Genomic DNA, 12,715 nt, shown 5'->3' on the forward strand with positions numbered 1-12,715 from the left:
TCCTAAATCATGAATTTTTCCAGCTTATCATTCAAATGCCACTCAAGAGAGATGAGACTTGTTAACACTTCGATACTTTAGCTCTACCCTGGCCAGCCTCCCTCACACGGATCTTTCTACAGACAGAAAAAGAAATCTTAAGGCAGGAAAGGTATTCGAGAATACCTGTGTGGACAATGTCAAGGCTTAATGTGTAGAGCAGACCACGAGTCTTAAAAGTTTCCCTCTTTGGTCATAGGTGAAGGTCTAGTGTGAATACTCTGTAAGGCAGCCTGGAGGGCTGGTTCATAGGTGGTACTCTGAAACATGCAGACAAGGTCAAATCCTGGTACTGATGATCCAGCTGTATCATCTCGAAATCCTTAACCTGATTCTATGGTCAGGGAGTCCACTAACCACCAATTTCACGGAGTAGTTATGGTTGGAAGCTTTAAAATGAGAGAGTAGACATTAAGTACAGGGCACAAACCTCCGTCCGTGACAAGTGCTCAATAAACAGAACCTATAGGTGAACTTCTCTTTAAAGGAGGAACACTTGAAACTATGATAGAGAAAACCCCCAAACACGTGTTCTTGCCACCAATGCCCTTGGAAAGACAGGCCAAAACAGTGGCCTTGCTGTGTCCCTGAAATCCAATTAAAAAGGGATAAGAAGAAGTTCCTGAAGTGGCCTGAGCTGAAGCCACCTGAACATTCTAGGTCTATGACTTCATAAGGCACAGGCTTCAACAAATTCCCTCTCCTCATTCTTGCCCCATGGTGATTGAATTAAGCATGCTGAGATGTCAGGGCCCACCTTCACCTCCCAGATACCATCAGGAGGAGCCCGTTTTGCTGTTGGTCAATCAGAGCAGGTCTATACCAGTCTGGACTACCTGAAATGCAGCCATTCGAGAAAGAGCACTGTAGTTGCAAACAACATAAAAACTAGTCCTAAGAAGTTCTGGTCTTACATGCACAAAGGCACAAGGACATGTTGTTTTAAGTAAAAAAACAATCCCAAATAGCTTTCAGGAAGGGTCAGTCTTGTACTGAAAGCTGAGGATGTGCCAAGCACTCCACACGTGTTAATGCCAACAATGATGGAAACAGCAAATCACCTAGAAACTCTCTCATATCCCTCTTTTGCCCTCCTATCTCCTTCTCTACAGCTGATCCTGCAGTCACTACATTTCCTCCACAACACATCTGGAGTCCCTTCATTTTGTTAAATCTCCATTTCTACCACTTTGTCCATATCAAGCGATTTAATCTCCTTCTCAGTTTCCTCATCTATAAAACTGGATATCATCTACCTCTTCAGACTGTCATAAATGGAACCATACGTGTGAAGAACTTAGAACACGTAAAATATGAATGCTGATTGCTTGCATTTGTTGTTATCGTCACTCTTTTGCTGTTGCAATGGCTTCTGAAGCTGTCGTTCTGTTTCTACCGGTCTCCATACTAAGTTTATTATTTATACAGCATCCCAAGTGATCTTTACAAAATAAATGTCAGCACATGTCACTCCCTGGCATAAAACTCCCGTGGCTTCCCAGCATATTTAGAGCAAAATCCAAATTCACTCCATGGCTCTCAAGACCATCACTGCACCAGCCCACTGTGCTCCCTCCTTGCTGGTTCTCTCAATGTGCAGATGGAGTTCTCCCTTGAGACCCCATTCCCTCTCCTGGCACATCCATCTCCTAGACCTTTCATGACTGCGTCCCTCATCATGCAGGTCTCATCCTGAATATCACCACGTCTGGCCTCTCTTGATCATCCTACACTTCCTATATCCTAGTTACTATTCGAATGCTCTCGTTAATTTGCTTTATGGCACTCACCACTATTCAAATAAAGACTACAGACGCATTTTGCTTGACCACCGTGGGCTTGTTCTGTTATTATCAGTATTTTACATGAATGCCTTAGGTAAGGCATTTATTCCCATTTCCACAGGATCTATCCTTCCCCGTCATGTAACGCATGTCCTAGATGTAGTGACATAATCCGCTCAGCCCTATAAGACATCTGTGTTTCTCACTCTACATGGGGTAGAAATACCAGAATGCAAATATAAAAGCATGTTACAAAACATTAGGATGAAAGAGATCATCAGGAATATTCAAAATAAGCTTATGTTATCTTTTAAAGACTATCATTAAAATGAAGACACAAAATCAAAAAGTTCAGGAGAGAAAATGGTGGACTCCTGGGACCCACCCACAGACCCTCACCTGCGAAACACCATACTGTATGAGTCTTCTCTCCTGAAATAAGCAGGCTCTCTCTTTTTTAGTGTTTGAGCCAGAGATTTCCTGAGTCAGGACTACCCCCTGACACTTCTTAATGGGAGCAAAGCCATATTTATAGCTAATGAATAAAATATTAGCCAACTCTGCTAAGTACTGACAGAGACCCAGTGCTAATTGCTGCCCTGGGACTAACCTGCTTTGCTCACACAAATAGGGGCTGCTTAGTCAAGAGGGATGCCAGCCAGCTTGGCTCTCCTGAAAGAGTGATGACAAAGAACAACCTCCAACGAGTCATTCCACTGTTGGGAACTAACGAGATATTTATTCCAGAGATAACAAGGAATGGAGAGGCCAAGGGTTGAAAAACCAAGACTTACTAAGCATCCTCTGTGTACTCCACGCTTCATACATGTTATTTCATTTAGTCTCCGTGATAGTCAGTGAAGAAGTATTACTGTGTCCACCTTACAGACGCATATAGCAAAGCTCTGAGCTGTCACAGGTGGAGAGGAAGCATTTGACTCTATGGGAATGTGACTCCAGACTTGACCATGTTGCATTACACAATGCTGCTTCTCATCTTTAACACACAACATAAAGAGGTTCAAAAGTCAGTGGCTACTGTAAATGCGCTGAGTTTCTAACAAGATGATTAAAACATATATCCATAAAAGTACAGCTACAGACTCCTGTTTTGTGAGTAATGGTTGAAAACGATGAAAGTTTTATTTAACACGATGTATCCCTTAGAGGTCTTAAAAGCAGTCACGTAAGGAAGGGGTCAAGACCCTGTTTACAGTACCAATGAGTAGATCTTGGACAGATGGCTAGGGGTAGGGAGGTCATTTGTGGCCCCAGCCCAACTCGGACTTTTGAATACAGAAGACAAATGTGTCACATGTGTGTATGTATATGTACCTGCATGTAGGAAACCTTTGTCTATACAATTCCATATTCTCAATGTATGTAAGAGGGCTTGGCATATAAATCAATAAACATAGGATGAATGAATAAAATGTGCCTCAACAAGAAAAATATGGGACTCTTCTGGTAATGAGCTCACCATCAAAGGATTTTTTAAGAGACTAAGTTTCTGAGCATGGATTCTTGCCTTTGGAGGGGGGTTCAACAATAGCCAAGCAAGCTTTATTGAACACTCTCTAGATGCTTGGCATTGCACTCAACACCCTACAATCATTATTTAACATCTGCCATACCTGTATGAGTTAGATCCTATCAGCCTCCCACTTTACGTGAGTAGAAACTAAGGTCTGCAGAGGTCAAGGCATTTGTCCAAGGTTATGCAGGTGTTAAGTGGTAGGCCTCGGACTAAAACCCCCAGACTTGTTAATATTACGCTACGTGGCCTGCTACATCTAACAATTGCCAGGTCCACTCCCAGTAATGACACCCCATGTATTGCTTCGAATCTATTATTTGTACTGAAGATCAATACCATGAATGTGGAAGATGTTCTTTCCAAACAAGTGCCAGTTTCCATGGAAGTTGGATCTAACGCTGTTCAGCATCATTGCATTTACGTGTTTGAGCTAACACATCACTGGGGCGCCTACGTGGCTCAGTCGGCTAAGCGTCTGACTTCGGCTCAGGTCATGATCTCACGGTTCACTGTTCATGCCCCGTGTCGGGCACTGCGCTGACAGCTCAGAGCCTGGAGCCCGCTTCCGATTCTGTGTCTCCCTCTCTCTCTACCCCTCCCCTGCTTGCACTCTGTCTCTCTCTCAAAAATAAACAAAATTTTTTTTAAAAATAAACACATCACTGACCAGCTAAAGTCCCAACTTCTCAGCCCGGCACCTAATTAACTTTAGGATCCAATCTCAGCTCTTACTCTTCCACATCAGAATACTCTGTGTCTGTTTATCCCCCACTTTTGTACTACTGCCTTGTTTTCAGTCACATTCTGTCTCTTTCCTGAGCATCCCTGGGTCCATCCATCCATCCATCCAGTCAGGAATGTGGTGATTTCTGGGAACAGTACCCTGCCCTCACCCACTGTACAGTCTCACAAGAGGGAATACGCGTACCTATTTAATCCTGACCCATCACACAGTAGCCATCTCAAGAGCTTCCATCCTCCATGAAGCAGCCCCTAAGTATGCCGGTTCCTCTTTGTCCCTTTTGCTTGGTACTCGTACATCACCATGGACCCTACTGTAACTGCGGTACAGTGAACCTCATTTCTGATGATGGTCGGGTTCTAAAGTCAGTGTGAAAGGACCCGACAGTCCAACTGCCCTTCCGGGTCCCTCAGGAAAGAGGTGTCACATTAGAGACTCCCCACTGTTTCCCAATATGTGGCCAGCAAGCGAGTTTAGCCTCCATATTGAAACAGACCACTGCCTTTGATGAAAGTGCCAGAGAAGAACTCAGCTGAGGTCGGAGGCAGACCGTAGGAAGAATGCGTATCTGGTTACATACCTCAATCACAGCACACGTATCATCACGTTGAGAAGCTCAGAGAAGGTGAGTCACGAGGGAACCAAGATTGACTCAGTGCACAGCAGAGTTATATTGTCCCCTCACACGGTCACCCTGGGGCCCATGTTCATTGAGTAAACAGTACAACTCATTGCCTCAGCTGTCTAAATTGCTTTTTCTCTTTCACAAAAACGCACATAGAATGTGGCTCCACTCACCTTCCCTGTGCTGTCATTTAACTCTTTCAACTGGGGAGCTAAACTAGGAGTTCCTGGAGCAGGTGGACCATATGCCCAACACCAGATGGTCAGTTCCTTGGTGAACAAGATGGTCTCATCTTACTAAGATTTGGCTCCTGTTTACCTCCACAATACCATTTCTTTTCATTCCAAACTACCCTTCCCACACCAATTCTACTAACCTATTTCTAGTTTTCACAGAGAATACCCGTTTCCCCACAGCTCCTGCCTCTGCCTATCGTGCCCTTCCCCACGTCATCCAGCCAATGTCTATCCTCAGTACTCACGGCAAATGTTTCCTCTTCAGTGACAGGCTGATTGGATGTACACCCCTATTCTTCACTCCTTCTTGGATCCCTGCCCCCCCCCTTTTTTTTTTTTAGGTAAAGTTGTGGTGTCCTCCCATGCTGAAGCTGGGCCACGTGACTTGCTTTGACCCATAGGATGTGAGCAAATGTGATACAGCAGAGTCTGAAAAGTGTTTGTGCAACTGGGATGGTCTTGTCTGCTGTGACTGTAGGTTGTTCCTCAGCCAGTTTGCTGGAGGGTGAGGCAGACGGTGTGAAGTCAGGTTGCCCCACTCATGCCAGCCAAGGCAATCCTACATCCGCCAACTGCAGGCTGACCCCCAGACAAGGGTAGCAACCCCAGGCAATATCAGGGAAACTGCCTAGGGAATCTGCAACATACTAACACCACCAGCTGAGCCCAGCCCAGATCAGCTTCACCCACACTTTTGTGTGTGCTGTTGATACTTTGTTGTGTATTATGGAATATGACTGTAGCAATAGAAAACTGATACGTTTTCTATAAAGGCTTCACTGACCCCTCCCAAGGACAAGTGATCACTCCCATATTTGTGCAACCTCTCAATCTTGTACATTCCTCTATTAGGAAAATTAACACATTCTAGTCTTATAAACGTTTGGTAAATAATGTGGGGATTGGTTTTTATGTTTGCTGCTTCTTCCAAGGCTGACCTTCTTGAGAAAAGGAACCTATTTGTGAGGGAGGTGAGGTTGATACAATCAAAAGAGTTTGGGCACACCTGTTCGTACAGCCATTATGGAAAAGAGTATAGGGGTTCAATTAAGAATTGACCTGTCATATGATCCAGCACTCCCACTCCTGGGTATGTATCTGAAGGAAATGACATTAGCATCTTGAAGAGATACCTCTACACTCCTGTTAATATCACAATAGGCAAGATGTGGAAACAACCTAAGCGTCCACCAAAAGATGAATGGATAAAGATGTGCCCTCTATGTACGGCAGGATGTTATTCAGCCACAAGAAAGGAGACAATCCTGCCATCAGTGACAACATGGACGGACCTTGATGGCATTAGGAAAAGTGAGATAAATCAGACAGAGAAAAAACAATTATCGTATGGTATCACTTAGATGAGAAATCTAAAAAAAACAAAACAAAACGAAACTCGTAAAAACAGAGAGTAAAGAGTGGTTACCAGAGGCTGAGGGGTGGGTGAGGTGGGGAGATGTTATTTACGGTACAAACTTATAACTAGTAGATAAGGAAGTTCCAGAGATCTAATGTGCAAATAGTGACTACAGCAAAAAGTGTTTTATTGTAAATTTTAAAGTTGCCAAGAGATGAGATTGTAACTGTTTTCAACACAAAAGAGAAACGAGCATTACGCGAGGTGAAAAAGGCATCAGCTAACTACTGAAGCAGTCATACTGCAATTTACAAATGTGTCATGCTAACATCTTGCACACCTCAGACTTACACCATCTTATTTCCCTTATATTCGATAGAAAAAATAGTTTGGGCGTCTATGGGTTGGAATCATGGTTCTGCAAATGGCCAAACTTTCTGAGCCCAAGTGTCTTCGGCTAGACAATGAGGACAGCGGCAGCCATTTTGCAGCCTTGAGAAAAGGAAGTGAGAAAATCTGCATAAAGTAGCCAGCTCAACGCACGACACCTCAAAGGGCTGCACAGATAGTATTTGGTCGAGTGAATTAATGAACTGACACTTCCATGGCAAAATTCTCAGAACAAGCACAACAAAAACAGTAGGTCCTTTGTCCCATTACCGATTCCTAACACCACGCCAGCTGCCCACAGCATTCTGTAGCCTCTAATTCAATTTATTACTATGGAAGCTGATGTTCCAATTTACTGAACCCAACTGTATAATAAATAAAAGTCCCTCAGAGGACCATCTTTGCAACTTCTTGTCAGCACAGCAGTTAAATGCAGTTTATTTAATCTCTCCTCTAAAACAAAAGTTGCAGCTTGTTGCTTATAAATCTGTTCTTCCTGCAACCCTTCGGAGAAATAGAGACACCTGGCGTGGACTTACTGCCTGCTCTCAGGCAGGTTAAGCAGCCTTGTCAATGGCTACATGCGCTGTGCTCCTGCCCAATTAAGAAGCAGGTACTCACCACTCTGGAGGCAGGCAGCCCTCTTCCACAGCTGCTGCAAGAGCAAGAGGGAGAGTGAGAAGGTGCATAGGTGGCAGCCTGATTAAAGCAAACTTTGTGCAAGGCCCTCATCCCAGAGACAAAGTGAGGAGCCACAACTCACTGGTGACCCAAACCGCCTCCCCCCTCCCCAGCACCCAGGGGACCCTGGGTCCTGCAGTCCAGCATTCACCTACACTTCATGGTACTGTGTGTGTGTGTGTGTGTATGAGTGAGTGAGTGAGTGAGTGAGTGAGTGAGAGAGAGAGAGAGAGAGAGAGAGAGAGACAGAGAGAGAGAGAGAGAGAGACAGAGAGAGAGAGAGAGAGACAGAGAGAGAGAGAGAGAGACAGACAGAGAGAGAGAGAGAGAGAGAGAGACAGAGATAAATAGAGAGATATGAGCAGGGGAGGGGCAGAAAGGAAGGGAGACACAGAATCCAAAGCAGGCTCCAGGCTCCAAGCTGTCAGCACAGAGCCTGACAAGGGGCTGGAACTCAGGAACCACGAGATAATGACCTGAGCTGAAGTTGGATGCTTAACTGAGCCCCCCGGGTACACCTATGGTGCTTCTTTATGAGTCTTCTCTTGGTCTTCTGTGTTAGACTTTGACCTTCTGGAGTACCAGAACTTGTGTGTGGGGTCTCTATGTCTTGGGTCTATCACAGGGCCCAGGGCAACAAGAGTGTAGCTGCTCAACACAAACTTGAAACAATGATAACATTGCATTTATGGAGCACATACTGGTGTGCCAAACATTGTTTCCACTCTTTCCATGACTCATCTCATTTATCCTCACAGACATCAGGCGAGGAGTGTTACTGTCATCCCCATTTTACAGATAAGGACAATGAGGCTCAGTGAATAACATGCCCAGGCCTAAATAGCTAGCGACTGGGGAGCTGGGGTTCACAAAGCCCATTTTGTTTCAAAACACTTGGTGCTTTGTTCTATGTTCTCTGACAGACTTCTTCGCTTTGGGAGTGTTTGAGGTCTGAATGATTCTGTGCTTTAAAAAATCATACTTAGCTTTCTCTGTTATGGAGGTGGCCAAATTATTATTAACGTCTACTTATAAAAGCTCTATTTCTTTTTCTTTTTTTTTTTTCCACTAGGCAAAGAACTTTATTAACTTTGTTTCAAACTTCATTCCCGGGCTTCTTCAGCTTCATTAGTTGCCAAGAATGAATTGTGTCTAAGCAAATACTGAACAGAGTTGCACTGTCCAAGGGGCTGGAGCTTAAAAACATTAGAGATCTAGATTTTATCAGATCCATGAACAGGATGTTAATTTTTTTTAATGTTTATTCATTTTTTTTGAGAGACAGAAAGAGAAAGTGGGGGAGGGGCAGAGAGAGAGGGAGGCACAGAATCGGAAGCAGGCTCCAGGCTCTGAGCTGTCAGCACAGAGCCCGACATGGGGCTCGAACTCACGGACCCGTGAGATCGTGACCTGAGCCCAAGTCGGACGCTTAATCAACTGAGCCACCCAGGTGCCCCCGTGAACAAAAGTTTAAAAAGCACTCATAATCTAAAAAAGAGCAGCTCCTGGTAACTTCTTCAAGTCCTATCTCCTTCAGAAGTTGACTCCTTTCAGTTTGCTTCCTTCTTGGAAGCTTCATCAAAACGCTCCACGTGACCTGCAACTTCCTCCTCCTCCTCCTCCTCCTCTTCAGTAGTGGGTGGTAGACTGTGGGCACAAGCTGCTTTATCTCCACTTGGCCCTTGATGGTGAAAGCGCTCGCTGCCCCAGGCGCCCGAACTCTAGGGTCACAAAAGCGGATCACCCTTCCTCGGTTTGCGAACACAGTCACTTCTTTGACTCATCAGAGCTACTGTTTGCCCCTAACTTCTTTAAGGAGAACTGACATTTTTATCATCTCCTGTAGCTCTTCTATGAACCATCTTCTTTCGGGGAGCAGTTCCTTTCCCACCAATGTGCACCTGTGCTTGCCAGTGCAAGTTCCTCCTGGTTTGTGATGGTTTCTTTCATCTTGGTGGAGCAGAAATGGGACCGGGGGCTGGGGTCCGCGCTCGGTGGGGTGGGGAGGGGGTGGGGGTGTCTCCGGCCGACCAGCTGAGATCAGGTCCACGCACCAGGGCTCTACATCCTCATAGAGAGTTTCCTCTCAGGATCAGACAGAAGAGGATTGCAGCAGTGATTCTCAAAATGTGGTCACTGGACCCAAAGCATCAGCATCTCCTGGGGACCTCGTCACAAAGGCCAATTCTGGGGTACCCAATGCACACCAAATAAATCAGACGCTCTGGGAGTGGGGCCCTGTGATCGGTGTTTCGACAAGTCCCCTAGCTGATTCCGGCAGAGGCTGAAGTTTGAGAACCAATGCGTTCAAGAAATTTAACCGAGGGTGTTCCGAGAGCCGTCACGTGAACAAGGCGCAAGGTCTGCTGGCACTCGCGGCCACGGTAAAACCAAAGTTAGCACAGCATGAGGTGTCACCCCAAAGAGGGCGTTCATCTCGAGTTTCATTAGAGCAAACATAAACAAAGGCCTTTGAAGTGTCAACAGGATCAGACCACGGGGCGGCTGCGAGGGGATGAGAAGGTATTCCTCTAAGCAGAGGACGAAGACTCAGAACAGTACAGAAAAATGGCTTCCGAGGACTCCTCAGTTCCTGCAAAGGGCCAGTGGTGGGGGGCAGGGGTGGGGCCCTTGGACTAGTTACAGAAGGCCGATCACACAGGCCTGAGGGACCCACATTAGGATCACCCGTCAAGTTCACGCTGATTTTCTTCCCTTTTCATTCCCTCCTCCCTCCTACCGCCCTGATTGTGTTGACAACACAGGCTTTGTAGGAATCACAAAAGCTCCCTGCTCCCTGCTTGACTACTTTTCGTTTTCTTCCTCTTGGACAGCTTCCCGGTGATCAAATGCAATGCTCTCAGGGGAAGCGGGCTGGCCCAGGAGCGATAAGGGGCCAATTCCTGCAGATCTGTCATATTTCACGGGCAAGCTGCCACGGCCTCCACGTGAAAATAAGCAGTGATGGACATCCGGCCCCATGGAAAAGCAGTTCGGCATTATCACCTGGGAGCTGACAGGAAGAGGGAGGCAATGGGGGCCGGTGGGGGGCTGGGGAGGGGGGGAGGGATGTGGGCACTGGAGCCATGTCTTCCACTGGCCCCTGGCTGGCTGCCTGCAGGGGACCTGTGCATTTTCTTACCTTCTGTGTGGGTCTTAGCAATTACAGCTGCCTGCCTCTGGAAGGCCTGGAGGTTCACGGCTGGGGGCTTCGGAGGCTTTGGGGGAGGAGGACCCAGGGACTTGATGGAAGGCAGTGGCTTCGTTTTGAGAAGTTGGTGATGCCTGTCATCTGGCTGTTTCTCTGAGCAGAGATTTAAAAAAAAAAGTGAGTTATTTTATTACTATTTTCCATTTCATGGCTTCTTGGGTGAAACTGGCCAGTCTCTCTCCCTTCTTGTCTAGATCTGTCCTACTGGCCAGGGTGCCCTGATCAAAATGCAAACCTGATCATGTCACTAGCCTGCTGCCCAGAGGACGAAGCCTGGCTTCATCAGCATGACATCCATTTAGGTACTCCATCCTCTGGCATGTTCCTACAACATGGCCCCCCATCCACACTTCCAGATTCTTTTATTACACTTTAGTATCCTTTTCTGACCTCAGCCCAAATATCTTTCACTCATACCAATGGCTTCTCAGTTGTCTGAATTTGATTTAAAAAGTCATCCTGTATCCAAGACTTTGCTCATGCCATTCCTGGTTCTGGAATGCTGTTCCCTCACTTCCTTCTTGGCAAGCTCTGACTCGTTTAAGGCCCTGCTCCAATGACACCTCCTCTGGGAAGGTTTCATTGATTTCAAAATCGAGGTGAGAATTAACCTCCACAACTGTTTTGTATCTCCACAACGTATCATTAACACCTCTCCGCCAGTGTGGTGGCATATTAGAGGGGCCGCCAGTCTATCTTACTATTGAGGGTCGGCTCCTCATGCACAGGGACAAGGCCATATTGCTCTCCTGCCAGCATCAGGCAGAGAACCTACTTCCAAGAAAATGCATGGTGACTACTCCCTGAAAGGTTCCATCAAGCACTTATGACATGCAAATAACACGGGGGCTATAAAGAGGAGTAAGAATTGATCTCTGATTTCCAGGGCTCACAGTCTGGGACAAGCTTCAAGGCTAAGTTTATGGTATGTGGGCACCTGTGGATTGTATGGTTTTGCGTCCTGGAATTTTCTGAGACAGAAATTGCCTACATTTTGTCCTTCTGTACTCAGAAGCCAAACTCCAACAGAAATCCCAATATTATATGTGAAAACCGTATCTGCCTCTAACGCTTCACAGCACAACATCTTGTATGACCCAAGAGCCTTGTTTTTGCTTCACATAATACAGTGGTTCAGTACATGGACTATCCATGCTAAAACTAAATATGGCAGCCAGTGTACAAATCCCTCATTGCAACTGCCTCAGAGCCCTGCTGCCCACTCTGGGAGCTGGGAGGACAGCCCCCTCGTACCCCACCAGGAGGGGTTATATCAGCCAGGACCAAGCTCCTCTCTTCCTAGGCTTTTTTTTTTTTTTTTTTTTTTTAATTTTGGGAGAGTGCGAGTGGGGGAGGGGCAGAGACAGGGGGGACAGAGGATCCAAAGCGGGCTCTGCACTGACAGGCTGACAGTAACGAGCCCGATATGGGGCTTGAACTCATGAACCGCGAGATCATGACCTGAGGTGAAGTCGGACACTCAACCGACTGAGCCACCCAGATACCCCTTCGTAGGCACCTATGGATTATAATTATAATTGTAATGATAAGTTGCAACATCAGAAATTTCAGTCTTTATCAAATTAAGGAGATGTAGCGAAAATGAATGATCACTTACCAACTGGGTTCCTAAGTTTTACCAGGTGCTGTGCTAAGCCAAGGGCATGGGTTCTCTCATTTAATCCCCTCAACAGCTCAGTCAGGTAGACGAACCATCCTCCTGCCCCATCCCTTCACCAATAACTAATTATCTACTATATTCCAGGCACTGTTCTAACAGCTGGGTATGGAGTTAAGAACAAGAAGAGATCAAGCCTTGCCCTCAGGAATTTTCATTCTAACAGGAGGAGACTGATGATAAACACGCAAACAAATAAAGGTAATCACAGAGACCTGCGGGTTCTATGAAAGAGATCCACCAGGCTGATAGGCAAGAGTGGGAACTGAACTAACTTCTTCAGATAAAGAGAAGGATTAGCTGTGAAAGTGTCATGTGAACTGAGACCTAAATGCAGCTATGGAAGGCTCTAACAAGGAAGAGGAAGAGCTAATGTCAATGTCCTGAGCATAATAAAGTCTTTTCAAGGAACAGCAAGAAATCCAGTGTCTATTA

At 46.0% G+C, this 12,715-nt stretch overlaps 1 protein-coding gene across 6 annotated transcripts in view; it reads right to left on the reverse strand.

Moving 5' to 3' along the window:
* FYB2 (FYN binding protein 2) overlaps positions 1 to 12,715 on the reverse strand; it is a 130,445-nt gene that overhangs the window by 81,925 nt on the left and 35,805 nt on the right. For 5 of the 6 annotated variants that reach the window (XR_006205977.1, XR_006205976.1, XM_042951745.1 and 2 more), the window contains exons 3-4: positions 10,534 to 10,695; positions 7,332 to 7,365 (exon numbers count right to left, since the gene is read on the reverse strand). Coding sequence is in view for 4 of the 6 variants with exons in the window: in XM_042951745.1 (XP_042807679.1) it covers positions 7,332 to 7,365; positions 10,534 to 10,695 (196 nt within the window). In the remaining 2 variants the exon portion in view is untranslated. The remainder of the gene's footprint in view (positions 1 to 7,331; positions 7,366 to 10,533; positions 10,696 to 12,715) is intronic. The other variant, XM_042951744.1, reaches the window with a different exon arrangement.

Source organism: Panthera leo, chromosome C1 (genome assembly GCF_018350215.1).
Source record: "Panthera leo isolate Ple1 chromosome C1, P.leo_Ple1_pat1.1, whole genome shotgun sequence".
Taxonomy (NCBI): domain Eukaryota; kingdom Metazoa; phylum Chordata; class Mammalia; order Carnivora; family Felidae; genus Panthera; species Panthera leo.